We start from the raw sequence: 18503 nt of genomic DNA on the forward strand, positions 1-18503 counted from the left end.
TAACTTTGCATGTTCATTTCTGGTGGACTGAAATGACAACTAAATCTTACCATGTACCATGGCGTTACTAGGTGAAATAAGAGTGTCCCACAGGCAGACATTTCTGGAGGACAAAAGGAGAAAAGAGTTTCAGTCATTGGAGTTACTGTTATGACAGTATTGAGACTGGTGTAGTTTTGATATGTAATGTTGATACTGACCTGCTGTCGTTGGACTGTCCTGCCGTTGCGATGAGACTGGAGGAAGTGATGAAGGCAAAATCACCACAGGTCTTAGAGTGGCACTGCCAACTCTACAGAGAGACAGAGAGAGAGAGTGAGTCAGAGACAGAGAGGGAAAGAGTCAGAGACCGAGAGAGAGACAGAGAGAGAGTGAAAGAGACAGAGACCAAGAATGAGAGAGAGAGGGACCGAGAATGAGAGAGAGAGAGAGAGAGAGAGAGAGAGAGAGGGAACAAGACAGAGAGAGTGAGTCAGAGAGAGAGAGAGGGAATGAGACAGAAACCGAGAGTGAGACAGAGAGAGAGAGAGAGGCAAAGAGACAGAAACCGAGAGTGAGACAGAGAGAGAGACAGAGAGAGAGAGAGAGAGAGAGAGAGAGAAAGAGACAGAGACCATGAATGTGAGAGAGAGAGGGACCGAGAATGAGAGAGAGAGAGAGTGAGTCAGAGAGAGAGAGAGGGAATGAGACAGAAACCGAGAGTGAGACAGAGAGAGAGAGAGAGGCAAAGAGACAGAAACCGAGAGTGAGACAGAGAAGAGAGAGACAGAGAGAGAGACAGAGACAGAGAGAGAGAGAGAGAGAGAGAGAGAGAGAGAGAGAGAGAGAGAGAGAGAGAGAGAGAGGGAAAGAGACAGAGACCGAGACAGAGAGAGAGAGGGACAGAGACCGAGAGAGAGAGGGAAAGAGAGAGGGAAAGCGATAGAGACAGAGAGAGAGAGGGAAAGAGACAGAGACCGAGAGAGAGACAGAGAGAGAGAGAAAGAGACAGAGACCGAGAGAGAGACAGAGAGAGAGAGGGAAAGAGACAGAGACCGAGAGAGAGAGGGAGATCGAGAGAGAGAGCGAAAGAGAGAGAGAGGGAGAGCGAAAGAGAGAGAGAGCGAGACAGAAAGAGAGAGAGAGCGAGACAGAGAGAGGGGGAGAGTGAGACAGAGAGAGGGGGAGAGAAAGAACAGAGAGGGGGGAAGAAAGAACAGAGAGGGGGAGAGAAAGGAAAGAGGGGGAGTCAGACCGAGCGAGAGAGAGGAAGGGAGATAGAAGGCTGTGTTAGCCTCAGCCAAGCAGACAGAGAAAATCAATCACTTCCAATCGCTCTATCACTCACACACGCCCACTCTCTCACTCTCCCACCTTCTGTAAAACCCCCATCCCTAATCCTTCAAGCACTAGTGTGTGTGTGTGTGTGTGTGTGTGTGTGTGTGTGTGTGTGTGTGTGTGTGTGTGTTACCTACCACGTAGGGCTTGGGGTTGGAGGAGGTCTGGTTGACCTGCCACAGACTGAGGAAGCCTTCTCCATCTGATACACCACACTGGAGAGACAGACAGAGACAGAAAGAGAGAGAGACAGAGAGACGGCGAGAGACAGAGAGAGACAGAGATAGCGAGAGAGAGAGACAGAGATAGCGAGAGAGACAGAGAGACAGAGAGACAGAGAGAGACAGAGAGACAGAGACAGAAAGAGAGAGAGACAGAGAGACAGAGAGAGAGAGACAGAGAGAGACAGAGATAGAGAGAGAGAGAGACAGCGAGAGAGACAGAGAGAGAGACAGAGAGACAGAGAGAGACAGAGAGAGACAGAGAGAGACAGAGAGAAAGATAGACAGAGGGAGAGAGACGTGGAGAGACAGAGAGAGACAGAGAGAGACAGAGAGAGACAGAGAGAGACAGAGAGACAGAGAGAGACAGAGAGAGACAGAGAGACAGAGACAGAAAGAGAGAGAGACAGAGAGACGGCGAGAGACAGAGAGAGACAGAGATAGCGAGAGAGAGAGACAGAGATAGCGAGAGAGACAGAGAGAGAGACAGAGAGACAGAGAGAGACAGAGAGAGACAGAGAGAAAGATAGACAGAGGGAGAGAGACGTGGAGAGACAGAGAGAGAGACAGAGAGACAGAGAGAGAGACAGAGAGAAAGATAGACAGAGAGAGAGACAGAGAGAAAGATAGACAGAGAGAGAGAGAGACACAGAGAGACAGAGAGAGAGACAGAGAGAGAGATAGACAGAGAGGAGAGAGAGAGACAGAGAGAGACAGAGAGAGAGACAGAGATAGACAGAGAGAGAGACAGAGAGAAAGATAGACAGAGAGAGAGACAGAGAGAGAGACAGAGAGAGATAGACAGAGAGAGAGAGAGAGAGACAGAGAGACAGAGATAGCGAGAGAGACAGAGAGAGAGACAGAGAGACAGAGATAGCGAGAGAGACAGAGAGAGAGAGAGAGACAGAGATAGAGAGAGACAGAGAGAGAGAGAGACAGAGAGAGACAGAGCAGAGAGAGAGAGACAGAGAGAGAGAGAGACAGAGAGAAAGATAGACAGAGGGAGAGAGACAGAGAGATAGCGAGAGACAGACAGAGATAGACAGAGAAAGACAGAGAGATAGCGAGAGACAGACAGAGATAGACAGAGAAAGACAGAGAGATAGCGAGAGACAGACAGAGATAGACAGAGAAAGACAGAGCGAGATAGACAGAGAGAGAGGCAGGAAGAGAGAGACAGAGACACAGAGACACAGAGAGACAGCGACAAAGAGAGACAGACAGAAACAGACAGACCAACACAGAGAGATCAGCACAATCATAATACTGAGGATGAAAAATAGTATTGTTGTCTGTGTGTGTGTGTCTGTGTGGACCTTGTTTCCCTGTGAGTTGAAGTAGAGGCGTGTGACTCTGGCATTGCCTGCCTGTCTGAAGCAGATGAGTTGCTGTGGCCTGTTCCACTCAAACATACGGACACTGCCGTCCTGAGCCCCAGTCATATCTAATACACAGACACAGAAACATTAGGAAATGTTTGGAATTCCCCTATTTGAAGGAACAGACCCGTCATTCAAACAGTGTTGTGTACAGGCCGTCAGTATGCTGTATAGTACACATACTGTATATAACCTAGTAGTGGCATACTGTATATAACCTAGTAGTGGCATACTGTATATAACCTAGTAGTGGCATACTGTATATAACCTAGTAGTGGCATACTGTATATAACCTAGTAGTGGTATACTGTATATAACCTAGTAGTGGCATACTGTATATAACCTAGTAGTGGTATACTGTATATAACCTAGTAGTGGTATACTGTATATAACCTAGTAGTGGTATACTGTATATAACCTAGTAGTGGTATACTGTATATAACCAAGTAGTGGTATACTGTATATAACCTAGTAGTGGTATACTACTGTATATACTGTATATAACCTAGTAGTGGTATACTGTATATAACCTAGTAGTGGTATACTGTATATAACCTAGTAGTGGTATACTGTATATAACCTAGTAGTGGTATACTGTATACTGTATATAACCTAGTAGTGGCATACTGTATATAACCTAGTAGTGGCATACTGTATATAACCTAGTAGTGGCATACTGTATATAACCTAGTAGTGGCATACTGTATATAACCTAGTAGTGGCATACTGTATATAACCTAGTAGTGGCATACTGTATATAACCTAGTAGTGGCATACTGTATATAACCTAGTAGTGGCATACTGTATATAACCTAGTAGTGGCATACTGTATATAACCTAGTAGTGGCATACTGTATATAACCTAGTAGTGGCATACTGTATATAACCTAGTAGTGGCATACTGTATATAACCTAGTAGTGGCATACTGTATATAACCTAGTAGTGGCATACTGTATATAACCTAGTAGTGGCATACTGTATATAACCTAGTAGTGGCATACTGTATATAACCTAGTAGTGGCATACTGTATATAACCTAGTAGTGGCATACTGTATATAACCTAGTAGTGGCATACTGTATATATAGTGGCATACTGTATATAACCTAGTAGTGGTATACTGTATATAACCTAGTAGTGGTATACTGTATATAACCTAGTAGTGGTATACTGTATATAACCAAGTAGTGGTATACTGTATATAACCTAGTAGTGGTATACTGTATATAACCTAGTAGTGGTATACTGTATATAACCTAGTAGTGGTATACTGTATATAACCTAGTAGTGGTATACTGTATATAACCTAGTAGTGGTATACTGTATATAACCTAGTAGTGGTATACTGTATATAACCAAGTAGTGGTATACTGTATATAACCTAGTAGTGGTATACTGTATATAACCTAGTAGTGGTATACTGTATATAACCTAGTAGTAGTATATGGTATACTGTATATAACCAAGTAGTGGTATACTGTATATAACCAAGTAGTGGTATACTGTATATAACCAAGTAGTGGTATACTGTATATAACCAAGTAGTGGTATACTGTATATAACCTAGTAGTGGTATACTGTATATAACCTAGTAGTGGTATACTGTATATAACCTAGTAGTGGTATACTGTATATAACCTAGTAGTGGTATACTGTATATAACCTAGTAGTGGCATACTGTATATAACCTAGTAGTGGCATACTGTATATAACCTAGTAGTGGTATACTGTATATAACCTAGTAGTGGTATACTGTATATAACCAAGTAGTGGTATACTGTATATAACCAAGTAGTGGTATACTGTATATAACCTAGTAGTGGTATACTGTATATAACCTAGTAGTGGCATACTGTATATAACCTAGTAGTGGTATACTGTATATAACCAAGTAGTGGTATACTGTATATAACCTAGTAGTGGTATACTGTATATAACCTAGTAGTGGTATACTGTATATAACCTAGTAGTGGTATACTGTATATAACCTAGTAGTGGTATACTGTATATAACCTAGTAGTGGTATACTGTATATAACCTAGTAGTGGTATACTGTATATAACCTAGTAGTGGTATACTGTATATAACCTAGTAGTGGTATACTGTATATAACCTAGTAGTGGTATACTGTATATAACCTAGTAGTGGTATACTGTATATAACCTAGTAGTGGTATACTGTATATAACCTAGTAGTGGTATACTGTATATAACCTAGTAGTGGTATACTGTATATAACCTAGTAGTGGCATACTGTATATAACCTAGTAGTGGTATACTGTATATAACCTAGTAGTGGTATACTGTATATAACCTAGTAGTGGTATACTGTATATAACCTAGTAGTGGTATACTGTATATAACCTAGTAGTGGTATACTGTATATAACCTAGTAGTGGTATACTGTATATAACCTAGTAGTGGTATACTGTATATAAGTAGTGGTATACTGTATAGTGGTATACTGTATATAACCTAGTAGTGGTATACTGTATATAACCTAGTAGTGGTATACTGTATATAACCTAGTAGTGGTATACTGTATATAACCAAGTAGTGGTATACTGTATATAACCAAGTAGTGGTATACTGTATATAACCTAGTAGTGGTATACTGTATATAACCAAGTAGTGGTATACTGTATATAACCAAGTAGTGGTATACTGTATATAACCAAGTAGTGGTATACTGTATATAACCTAGTAGTGGTATACTGTATATAACCTAGTAGTGGTATACTGTATATAACCTAGTAGTGGTATATGGTACTGTATACATTAGATGATACCTACAGTACTGGAATATGGGGTGGGAGGTCATTCTCTTCACATTGTTCAGGTTCCTCTTCATAATCTGAAAAACAACATTCAAATAACCTAATACATCAAACTTCATTTGAAACCTCAGTCTTTAAAAAATTCAGTCAATACACAGTGATGCCCTACACTACGGACTTCAGTACTCAACTAGGACATTTCTTTGAACTGAAACAGCTCTGATGAAGGCCAACATGCCGATACGTCAGCTTCATAAACTGAAGTGATACAGTGTGCAGGTCTTTCTTTTAGTTCATTAAAACTACTCTACAACCTTTCACTCTAAAGGGGATTCATCATCTGAACTGGGACCTATTTTACACATACAGTCTGGCCTTACCAAGACTCACCACCTAGAATAGGACATATTTATACTTCTGGTACAAGGTACTCCATATTGACTGTAGCATGAAGAATTATCACTTGAATGGGGACATATTTGAGAAGTGGTGATGCGGTGACGCAGGCCTGTACCTTGGGCAGCCGAGGAGACGCTGTGAGAGCTGGGTATCTGTGTGTTGATACTCTCCCATCTCTCTCATACAAACACACACACTGCCTATCTCTGGTAACATAGACTCATCTACCAGCCTGTTTAGTCCTCAACTCTCTGTCTGTTTGGCCTGAGATAGATAAAGCAGTGTCCATATTCACTGGACTGACTAGGTCCAGCTAGCGGGCCTCAGTTCAGACACAGCGAGTGAGGAAGAGGGTGAGACAATGACTTCTGACATTAAAAGAAGAACGTTTGTCTGCTTGCTTTAAACCGTACTGTCTTACAGTACTCTGATGAGTTCTGCTAGGTACTGCTGCACATATTTCCTATGACACCAGAGCAGTGTGGGGAGAGACAATAGGGAGGGGTTTTCATAATAAACAGACAGGACCTTGAGTTTAGAGTGGTGAGCTGTGAGCCAGACAGGCTGGGACGGAGGTTTGACTCCTGAGTACTGTGTCCCTCTACAGGTCAGTACAGACTACTACCTCTCTCACTGGACTACACTGCACTGACAAGGTCCAAGTAAATGGAAAGTAGGAAAGGAGATACTGCACCTAGTCAGTTGTCCAACTGAATGCATTCAACTGAAATGTCAAAAGTTTGGGATCAGTTAGAAATGTCCTTGTTTTTGAAAGAAAAGCACATTTTGTTGTCCATTAAAATAACATCAAATTGATCAGAAATACAGTAGACATTGTTCATGTTGTAAATGACTATTGTAGCTGTAAACGGCTGATTTTTAATGGAATATCTACATAGGCGGACAGAGACCCATTATCAGCAACCATCACTCCTGTGTTCCAATGGCACATTGTGTTAGCTAATCCAAGTTTATCATTTTAAAAGGCTAATTGATCATTAGAAAACCCTTTTACAATTATGTTAGTACAGCTGGAAACTGTTCTAATTAAAGAAGCAATACAACTGGCCTTCTTTAGACTAGTTGAGTATCTGGAGATCCAGAATTAGTGGTTCGATTACAGGCTAAAAATGTCCAGAAACAAATAACTTTCTTCTGAAACTCGTCAGTTTATTCTTGTTCTGAGAAATGAAGGCTATTCCATGCGAGAAATTGCCAAGAAACTGAAGATCTCATACAATGTTGTGTACTACTCCCTTCACAGAACCACGCAAACTGGCCCTAACCAGAATAGAAAGAGGAGTGGGAGGCCCCGGTGCACAACTGAGCAAGAGGACAAGTACATTCAAGTGTCTAGTTTGAGAAACAGACACCACACAAGTCCTCAACTGGAAGCTTCATTAAATAGTACCAGCAAAACACCAGTCTCAATGCCAACAGTGGAGAGGCGATTCCGGGATGCTGGCCCACGGAATAGCCTGAATTTCTCAGAACAAGAATATACTGACGAGTTTCAGAAGAAAGTTATTTGTTTCTGGACATTTTTAGCCTGTAATCAAACCCACAAATGCTGATGCTCCTGATACTCAACTAGTCTAAAGAAGGCCAGTTGTATTGCTTCTTTAATTAGAACAGTTTTCAGCTGTACTAACATAATTGTAAAAGGGTTTTCTAATGATCAATTAGTATTTTAACATGATAAACTTGGATTAGCTAACACAACGTGCCATTGGAACACAGGAGTGATGGTTGCTGATAATGGGCCTCTGTACACCTATGTAGATATTCCATTAGAAATCAGCCGTTTCCAGCTACAATAATCATTTACAACATTAACACTGTATGTCTGATCAATTTGATGTTATTTTAATGGACAAAAAATTTGCTTTTCTTTCAAAAACAAGGAAATGTTTAAGTGACCCCAAACTTCTGAACGGTAGTGTATTTATATACACACACTGTATGTATGTGTGTTTGTGTCTGTGTGTGATTATACTATGCATCTGTGTGTGTGTGAGTGAGTGGAGGATGTTTTGTGTGTGTAGGATGTTTTGTGTGTGTATGTGTGTGAATGAATGTGTGAGTGAGTGGAGGATGTTTTGTGTGTGTATGTGTGTGTGAGTGAGTGAGTGGAGGATGTTGTGTGTAGGATGTTTTGTGTGTGAGTGGAGAATGTTTTGTGTGTGTAGGATGTTTTGTGTGTGTGTGAGTGGAGGATGTTTTGTGTGTGTGTGAGTGAGTGTGTGAGTGAGTGGAGGATGTTTGTGTGTCGTACCACACTAGCACCCATGCTGGTCTGCCCACTCCCCAGCCAGGGCATGGATGCAGAGGCTGCCATGTCTTTGGGGTTGAAGTGGGACGGGGTAGAGGAGGCCTGGGCAACGTTAGTGTGGGAAGAACGGTAGTCCACGTCATCAGAACTGAGGAGAGAAAGAAGTCCAACACAATGTATGTATATGTGTATATGTGTATGTGTGTGTAACAGTGTACTGACCTGTGTGACTCCTTGTCAAAGTCCTCTCCTATCCAGGTGTAGGGCTGAGCAGCTAACAGAGTGGACACATCAACCTCCTGCACGTCGTGAGTGGACGCCAGCACTATCTCATTGGTGTTAGCCTGGGGGGGGAGGAGAGAGGGGGAGGGAGGGAGAGAAGAGAGGGGAGGAGGGGATAAGGGAGGGAGGGAGAGAAGAGGGGGAGGGGGAGGGAGAGAAGAGAGGGGGGGGGGGGGAGGGAGGGAGAGAAGAGAGGGGGAGGGGGAAGGAGGGAGAGAGAGAGGGGGAGGGGGAAGGAGGGAGGGAGAGAAGAGGGGGGGAGGAGGGAGAGAGAGAGAAGAGGGGGAAGGAGGGAGGGGAGAGAGAGAAGAGAGCGGAGGAGGGGATAAGGGAGGAGGGAGAGAGAGAGGGAGGAGGGAGGGAGAGAGAGAGAGAGGGGAGGAGGGAGGGAGAGAAGAGAGGGGGAGGGGCGAGGGAGGGAGAGAAGAGAGGGGGAGGGGCGAGGGAGGGAGAGAAGAGGGGGGCGAGGGAGAGAAGAGGGGGGAGGGAGGGAGAGAAGAGGGGCCAGTAAATGTATACCACATCATCTGAATGAGTAGAGACATTCCAACGTACAGAAACATTTAGATGTGGTGAACTGTGTGTTAACCCCCCTAAGGCTGATGTCCACGCCCATGTGGAAATCTATTTAGCAGAATACAAAAATCCATCAATTTAAGTTACAGATCTACATTTTTTTGCATTGGATGTGTCTCAATCCACCGCATCCGCTATGTAACACTTCCGCATTTGGGGTGAAAGGTGACAGAGCTAGAGCAGTGTTTGTCAGACCATGAGACATCAGAAAATCGGTACTCTCACAAAATCGTCTGTAGCGACGGAACGGTTTGGACAAAAATCCCTTTATGGAGGAGACTCTCAGGAACACGATGGTGTTCTCCGTTTTGCTCTACGACCCCCACAAGCGTCTTGGGACTGGTCTGAAGCCGATACTGCCCATCTGCCAACTTCTGTCTGTAGGGTCCCAACAGTTTGGGCTAAACACTGATCTGTGTAAAGGTGAGACTCAGGAACACGTATACATGGGCTGTTCTGCTCTAGGACGTCCACAGGTCTCACAAGTCCAGTCTGAAGGTTCCCTGGTACCAGTTTAAAATCATTTATGGAAGTATATATGGAGACTGTTTAGTGAAAAAAATAAGGGATTAAATAGATGTAAAAAAAGTATAAAATTAGACAGGGCTTAGACTGTTATATGTTAACTGGTGGCCTTATTGGCCAGTCTAATGGAATCCACTCTACTCATTTATCTCTATGGTGTCGGACTCTAAAACCTGACGTAGTTTGACATTCAGGTGCCATGTTCATCAAATGGGAAAGCTTTGTGTGTGTGTGTCTGTGTGCACTGCAGAGGTCTCTCACCCTGTTGATGGCGAAGGCCATGATGATGTCAGACTCCTTGTGGATGATCTTAGCATTCCTTCCTGGGTAGCCTAAGTCTCCCTCCACCTGGAACACATTATCACAGCACCCGCCATCATTTAGTACACCTGGTACATACATACTGTACACAGACACACAATGTCTTAGCATACACACCTGTTACATACAAACACAGCCACACGCTATCACAACACCCCTACACTGACACACAGCCACACACAGCAGTGACACAGTGAGCACTCAGAGAGAACATGCAGGTTAGGTCCACGTGACACCTCTCTGTCAGAGCTGGAAGAGGGGCTGGAATAAGTCATCATTACAGAGGGGATGATAGTATTAAGGAAGAGATGAAGAATGGGTCCAGCAGCAGAAGAATGAAAGACTTTAGGCCCAGCTATAGAAGGAATGACCAGACAGAGACAGACCGTGTGTCAGTGGGGGTAGAGACAGACCGTGTGTCAGTGGGGGTAGAGACAGACCGTGTGTCAGTGGGGGTAGAGGGGGTCAGTGGGGGAGACAGACCGTGTGTGTGTCAGTGTCAGGGGGTAGAGACAGACCGTGTGTCAGTGGGGGTAGAGACAGACCGTGTGTCAGTGGGGGTAGAGACAGACCGTCAGTCAGTGGGGGTAGAGACAGAGTGTCAGGGGGTAGAGACAGACCGTGTGTCAGTGGGGGTAGAGACAGACCGTGTGTCAGTGGGGGTAGAGACAGACGTGTGTCAGTGGGGGTAGAGACAGACCGGGTGTCAGTAGAGACAGACCGTGTGTCAGTGGGGGTAGAGACAGACCGTGTGTCAGTGGGGGTAGAGACAGACCGTGTGTCAGTGGGGGTAGAGACAGACCGTGTGTCAGTGGGGGTAGAGACAGGGTGTCAGTGGAGAGAGAGACCGTGTGTCAGTGGGGGTAGAGACAGACCGTGTGTCAGTGGGGGTAGAGACAGACCGTGTGTCAGTGGGGGTAGAGACAGACCGTGTGTCAGTGGGGGTAGAGACAGGGGTCAGTGGGGGGTAGAGACAGACCGTGTCAGTGGGGGTAGAGACAGACCGTGTGGGGTAGAGACAGACCGTGTCAGTTAGTGTCAGGGGGTAGAGACAGACCGTGTGTCAGTGGGGGTAGAGACAGACCGTCTGTCAGTGGGGGTAGAGACAGACCGTGTGTCAGTGGGGGTAGAGACAGACCGTGTGTCAGTGGGGGTAGAGACAGACCGTGTGTCAGTGGGGGTAGAGACAGACCGTGTGTCAGGGGGGAGACAGACCGTGTCAGTGTGTGAGACAGACCGTGTGTCAGGGGGGTAGAGACAGACCGTGTGTTGGTGGGGGTAGAGACAGACCGTGTGTCAGTGGGGGTAGAGACAGACCGTGTGTTGGGGTAGAGACAGGGGGTAGAGACAGACCGTGTCAGTGTGTTGGTGGGGGTAGAGACAGACCGTGTCAGTGTGTTAGTGGGGGTAGAGACAGACCGTGTCAGTGTGTTAGTGGGGGTAGAGACAGACCGTGTCAGTGTGTTAGTGGGGGTAGAGACAGACCGTGTCAGTGTGTTGAGGTGATGTAATGAGGTAGTGGGTTAGTGACAGTGAGGTGATGGGTTAGTGACAGACAGTGGGTTGAGGTGATGAGGTAGTGGGTTAGTGACAGACAGTGGGTTGAGGTGATGAGGTAGTGGGTTAGTGACAGACAGTGGGTTGAGGTGATGAGGTAGTGGGTTAGTGAAAGACAGTGGGTTGAGGTGATGAGATAGTGGGTTAGTGACAGACCTTGTCAGTGGGGTGATGTGATGAGGTAGTAGGTTAGTGACAGACATTTGGGTGAGGTGATGAGGTAGTGGGTTAGTGACAGACATTGGGGTGAGGTGATGTGATAGTGGGTTAGTGAGAGTGAGGTGATGAGGTAGTGGGTTAGTGACAGACATTGGGGTGAGGTGTGAGTAGTGGGTTAGTAGAGACAGAGTGACAGTGGGGTGATGAGGTAGTGGGTTAGTGACAGACATTTGGGTGAGGTGATGTGATAGTGGGTTAGTGAGAGTGAGGTGATGAGGTAGTGGGTTAGTGACAGACATTTGGGTGAGGTTATGAGTTAATGGGTTAGTGACAGTGAGGTGATGAGGTAGTGGGTTAGTGACAGACATTTGGGTGAGGTGATGTGATGAGTTAATGGGTTAGTGACAGTGAGGTGATGAGGTAGTGAGTTACTGACAGTGAGGTGATGAGGTAGTGGGTTAGTGACAGACCGTGTCAGTGGGGTGAGGTGATGAGTTAGTGGGTTAGTGACAGTGAGGTTAGGTAGTAGGTAAGGTTGCAAAATTATGCTAACTTTCCCCAAATTCTTACATTTTTCAGAAATCCTGGTTTAAGGATTACGGATTCTTATTCCTTCCTGATTCCAGGAATATTACAAATGTGATTTCTGGAAAACCCTTGTTGTGTTGGGTTAGTGAGTAGTAATGGTGAGGTGAAGCTCTGGAAAACCCTGGTAGTGTTGGGTTAGTGAGTAGTAATGGTGAGGTGAAGCTCTGGAAAACCCTGGTCGTGTTGGGTTAGTGAGTAGTAATGGTGAGGTGAAGCTCTGGAAAACCCTGGTTGTGTTGGGTTAGTGAGTAGTAATGGTGAGGTGAAGCTCTGGAAAACCCTGGTAGTGTTGGGTTAGTGAGTAGTAATGGTGAGGTGAAGCTCTGGAAAACCCTGGTAGTGTTGGGTTAGTGAGTAGTAATGGTGAGGTGAAGCTCTGGAAAACCCTGGTAGTGTTGGGTTAGTGAGTAGTAATGGTGAGGTGAAGCTCTGGAAAACCCTGGTAGTGTTGGGTTAGTGAGTAGTAATGGTGAGGTGAAGCTCTGGAAAACCCTGGTAGTGTTGGGTTATGGTGAGTAGTAATGGTGAGGTGAAGCTCTGGAAAACCCTGGTAGTGTTGGGTTAGTGAGTAGTAATGGTGAGGTGAAGCTCTGGAAAACCCTGGTCGTGTTGGATTAGTGAGTAGTAATGGTGAGGTGAAGCTCTGGAAAACCCTGGTAGTGTTGGGTTAGTGAGTAGTAATGGTGAGGTGAAGCTCTGGAAAACCCTGGTAGTGTTGGGTTAGTGAGTAGTAATGGTGAGGTGAAGCTCTGGAAAACCCTGGTAGTGTTGGGTTAGTGAGTAGTAATGGTGAGGTGAAGCTCTGGAAAACCCTGGTAGTGTTGGGTTAGTGAGTACTAATGGTGAGGTGAAGCTCTGGAAAACCCTGGTAGTGTTGGGTTAGTGAGTACTAATGGTGAGGTGAAGCTCTGGAAAACCCTGGTAGTGTTGGGTTAGTGAGTAGTAATGGTGAGGTGAAGCTCTGGAAAACCCTGGTAGTGTTGGGTTAGTGAGTAGTAATGGTGAGGTGAAGCTCTGGAAAACCCTGGTAGTGTTGGGTTAGTGAGTACTAATGGTGAGGTGAAGCTCTGGAAAACCCTGGTAGTGTTGGGTTAGTGAGTAGTAATGGTGAGGTGAAGCTCTGGAAAACCCTGGTAGTGTTGGGTTAGTGAGTAGTAATGGTGAGGTGAAGCTCTGGAAAACCCTGGTCGTGTTGGGTTAGTGAGTAGTAATGGTGAGGTGAAGCTCTGGAAAACCCTGGTCGTGTTGGATTAGTGAGTAGTAATGGTGAGGTGAAGCTCTGGAACACCCTGGTAGTGTTGGGTTAGTGAGTAGTAATGGTGAGGTGAAGCTCTGGAAAACCCTGGTAGTGTTGGGTTAGTGAGTAGTAATGGTGAGGTGAAGCTCTGGAAAACCCTGGTAGTGTTGGGTTAGTGAGTAGTAATGGTGAGGTGAAGCTCTGGAAAACCCTGGTAGTGTTGGGTTAGTGAGTAGTAATGGTGAGGTGAAGCTCTGGAAAACCCTGGTAGTGTTGGGTTAGTGAGTAGTAATGGTGAGGTGAAGCATGCCAAGTGATTAGAAGAGAGACTTACACAGCCCTGAGCAGGTACCAGTTCATACTGTACAGACAGACACCTTGATACTACCTTGTTGGACCTGAGAGCTCCAGATACACAGTTTGGGCTGAGGAGATCCATATAGCCTTCAACACACTACACAACACATGCACAAAACACAAAATGAAGAAAACAAAAATGACAGGGTTGTTTGGATGGTAGATACACGCAGCCACACACATAGTCAGTGTGTCAATACGTGGATGAGGCAAAGGCTTCTCCCAACCCAAACAATGTCCAATCACATGGTAACAGAGTGGAGTGCTGGGGAGATAGGAGAGGTCTCTCTCAATGTAATGACAGTGGGTGGAGGGGAGGGTGGGGCACAGTCTCAACACCAAAGTCAAAATAAACACACCTTAAAGAGTCTACTTACTGGAAGTCAGGTATAAGGTTCCTCTTAAGTTTGAAATCACATCTTTAACTTTCTACTCAAATCTCAACAAAGCAGGATCTATGTATGTGGTTATAATTGCGTTTAGAAAGGAGATGCACCATATAAGATGACTGTCTGTGTTAGCAGATGTCTGCAGACATGATCATGAACATTTGAATAATACTAATAATAGAGGTGATGATAGTAGTAGTGATGGTGTGCAGACATCACAGAATTCTCTGTTCTTGATTACACAATACAAGGCCGTCAAAACCATAATAATAACAATAGAAGTGTGTGTGTGTGTGTGTGTGTGTGTGTGTGTGTGTGTGTGTGTGTGTGTGTGTGTGATATACACTACTCTTCAGAAGTTAAATTAACTGGGCCATAATGTACAAAATAATTATGGACCTTACTCAAAATACAGAATATATAAAATATAGATCAATAGAATTTGGGGTTTGAAGAACTATTGTTGTGAAGATGATTCTAAGGACACATCCAGACTGATGATCTGTCTGACATGGTGCATGTTGTAGGAGAGGCTGGACTGGAAGAGGTAACACTATGTTAAACCCGTTTCTCAGAAGTTACCTGCTATATACTCATTAACAAGTTAGGTGCTATAATGACACCTTTCTGAATCCACTTAATTAATCATTAACAAGTTAGGTGCTATAATGACACCTTTCTGAATCCACTTAATTAATCATTAACAAGTTAGGTGCTATAATGACACCTTTCTGAATCCACTTAATTAATCATTAACAAGTTAGGTGCTATAATGACACCTTTCTGAATCCACTTAATTAATCATTAACAAGTTAGGTGCTATAATGACACCTTTCTGAATCCACTTAATTAATCATTAACAAGTTAGGTGCTATAATGACACCTTTCTGAATCCACTTAATTAATCATTAACAAGTTAGGTGATATAATGACACCTTTCTGAATCCACTTAATTAATCATTAACAAGTTAGGTGATATAATGACACCTTTCTGAATCCACTTAATTAATCATTAACAAGTTAGGTGATATAATGACACCTTTCTGAATCCACCTTGAAACATATAATGACCAGTTGACTTGTTTAATGTGTAAGTAATAAGCAGGTAAATAAAGGATGCCTGGTGTATGAGACCAGACATGCTGTAGATGTAGGGGACAGACAGACAGATTGTACCAGGGGTCCAGTTTAGCTCGTTACCTCGCTCTGCTTCCTCTTCTTAGTGAAGATATAGCGAATCAGAGTCTCCTGAAGAACTTCCTGTTTCACCAGGTAGTGCCAGAGACGCCTCGCAGGGAACGAAATGTGGTTCTTATTCCTGGAACACGAGACACACACACACAGAAACATGTGAGAACATGGGTGTGTGTGTGTGTAGTCTATGGTCTATGTATCTGTGTGTAGTCTATGTTCTATGTTCTGCGTGTAGTCTATGTATCTGTGTGTGTAGTCTATGTATCTCTCTGTGTGTGTGTGTGTGTGTGTAGTCTATGTATCTGTGTGTAGTCTATGTATCAGTGTATCTGTGTGTAGTATATGTATCTCTGTGTGTGTGTGTGTGTGTGTAGTGTATCTGTGTGTGTGTGTGTGTGTGTGTGTGTAGTCTATGTATCTGTGTATAGTCTATGTATCTGTGTATCTGTGTGTAGTCTATGTATCTGTGTGTGTGTGTGTGTGTGTCTATGTATCTGTATCTGTGTGTGTGTGTGTAGTCTATGTATGTGTGTGTGTAGTCTATGTATCTGTGTGTGTGTGTGTAGTCTATGTATCTGTGTGTGTGTGTAGTATGTCTATGTATCTGTGTGTGTAGTCTATGTATCTGTGTGTGTGTGTAGTCTATGTATCTGTGTGTGTGTGTAGTCTATGTATCTGTGTGTGTGTGTAGTCTATGTATCTCTGTGTGTGTGTGTAGTCTATGTATATGTGTGTGTGTGTAGTCTATGTATGTGTGTGTGTGTAGTCTATGTATCTGTGTGTGTGTGTAGTCTATGTATCTGTGTGTGTGTGTGTAGTCTATGTATCTGTGTGTGTGTGTAGTCTATGTATCTGTGTGTGTGAATAATACCCACTTGAAAGGTGTGTTGTCAGGCTCCAGCATGGCCTTGTGTCTCAGTATGGCGGGCCCCCCTCCTGTGCTGAGGTCAGTGGGGTAGGTGTTGATGTAGTTGGGAGGAGGACCATCAAACTTGTTCATCCTCTCCTGGAGTTGGGTCTCCCAGTTCTCTAGTGTCTTCAGCACAGCATTCCCCAGAGGAGACGTCACCGGCAGGTCTGATGGAGGGAGGAGAGGACGATAACAGAAAGAAAAACTGTTTTGGTTGCGCCGCTCTAGAGAGTGAGTGAGAGAGTGCGTGAGTGAGTGAGTGCGTGTTCAATATTTTCCCGGTATATTACAATTGTTCCATCCCCAGAATAATTCACTTTTCTCCTGGGGTACACGGAATATCCCGCCAAAACTGGAAGTGTCATTCAAAAGCATTATAAAGTATATAAATAGGCCTGTCTGGATGTAATTAGAGCTTTGATCCAAAATTCAAACCTGATGCTACCTGAGCCTGATGAGCCCTACATTAAAGACATTTACTGAGCCCTACACATTAAAGACATTTACTGAGCCCTACACATTAAAGACATTTACTGAGCCCTACATTAAAGACATTTACTGAGCCCTACATTAAAGACATTTACTGAGCCCTACATTAAAGACATTTACTGAGCCCTACACATTAAAGACATTTACTGAGCCCTACACATTAAAGACATTTACTGAGCCCTACATTAAAGACATTTACTGAGCCCTACATTAAAGACATTTACTGAGCCCTACACATTAAAGACATTTACTGAGCCCTACACATTAAAGACATTTACTGAGCCCTACACATTAAAGACATTTACTGAGCCCTACACATTAAAGACATTTACTGAGCCCTACACATTAAAGACATTTACTGAGCCCTACACATTAAAGACATTTACTGAGCCCTACACATTAAAGACATTTACTGAGCCCTACACATTAAAGACATTTACTGAGCCCTACACATTAAAGACATTTACTGAGCCCTACACATTAAAGACATTTACTGAGCCCTACACATTAAATACATTTACTGAGCCCTACATTAAAGACATTTACTGAGCCCTACATTAAAGACATTTACTGAGCCCTACATTAAAGACATTTACTGAGCCCTACATTAAAGACATTTACTGAGCCCTACATTAAAGACATTTACTGAGCCCTACATTAAAGACATTTACTGAGCCCTACATTAAAGACATTTACTGAGCCCTACATTAAAAGACATTTACTGAGCCCAAGCCCAAATGATGGTGCCCTTATCCAATACATATATGATATAGTCTACTGCACATTACACACGACAGAAAAACCTAAAAGCCCATAGATGTAGCTAGCTATATGCTCTCTTGGCTAAATAAATGAAACTAGCTCCAGTAGGCTAATCTGTATGCCTGTACTGCATTGTATTATATTGATTATGAACTGGATTTACTCACCTCATTCAAACCATGATAAAGCAGGGAGAGATCATGTGATTCTGGTGCAGCACATGCAGCCTACAAAGTTACTACAGGCTAGCAAATTAGATTTGAATTCTGAAATTGAATAGGGCCTATTTGTATAATTAGTAGGCTGACCTTTCATAATATTTCCCCTAATGTTACTAGCCCACCTCCTCTTTCTCTATTGTTGCTTCATTCCTTCCTCTCTTTCAACAGTTCAATGAAATACATTTTGTTGTCCTTATCTTCATCACGCTAAAGACATCCTTGAATAATATAGGACCAGAATTAGATGTTTTGTTGTCCTTATCTTCATCACTCTAAAGACATCCTTGAGTAATATAGGACCAGGATTAGATGTTTTGTTGTCCTTATATTCATCACTCTAAAGACATCATAGAATAATATAGGACCAGAATTAGATGTTTTGTTCTCCTTATCTTCATCACTCTAAAGACATCATTGAATAATATAGGACCAGAATTAGATGTTTTGTTGTCCTTATCTTCATCACTCTAAAGACATCATTGAATAATATAGGACCAGAATTAGATGTTTTGTTGTCCTTATCTTCATCATTCTAAAGACATCATTGAATAATATAGGACCAGAATTAGATG

General features: G+C 43.6%; 1 protein-coding gene across 1 annotated transcript in view; it reads right to left on the bottom strand.

The window, feature by feature from the left end:
- Nucleotides 1-18503, bottom strand: part of dmxl2 (Dmx-like 2) — a 116172-nt gene that overhangs the window by 5183 nt on the left and 92486 nt on the right. Inside the window, 11 exon segments of the mRNA XM_042317632.1 lie at nucleotides 51-103; nucleotides 201-292; nucleotides 1455-1532; nucleotides 2855-2982; nucleotides 5710-5770; nucleotides 8368-8512; nucleotides 8587-8708; nucleotides 10009-10095; nucleotides 13998-14063; nucleotides 15556-15673; nucleotides 16425-16626. Coding sequence (XP_042173566.1) covers nucleotides 51-103; nucleotides 201-292; nucleotides 1455-1532; nucleotides 2855-2982; nucleotides 5710-5770; nucleotides 8368-8512; nucleotides 8587-8708; nucleotides 10009-10095; nucleotides 13998-14063; nucleotides 15556-15673; nucleotides 16425-16626 — 1152 coding nt within the window.

Source organism: Oncorhynchus tshawytscha, unplaced genomic scaffold (genome assembly GCF_018296145.1).
Source record: "Oncorhynchus tshawytscha isolate Ot180627B unplaced genomic scaffold, Otsh_v2.0 Un_contig_3158_pilon_pilon, whole genome shotgun sequence".
Taxonomy (NCBI): domain Eukaryota; kingdom Metazoa; phylum Chordata; class Actinopteri; order Salmoniformes; family Salmonidae; genus Oncorhynchus; species Oncorhynchus tshawytscha.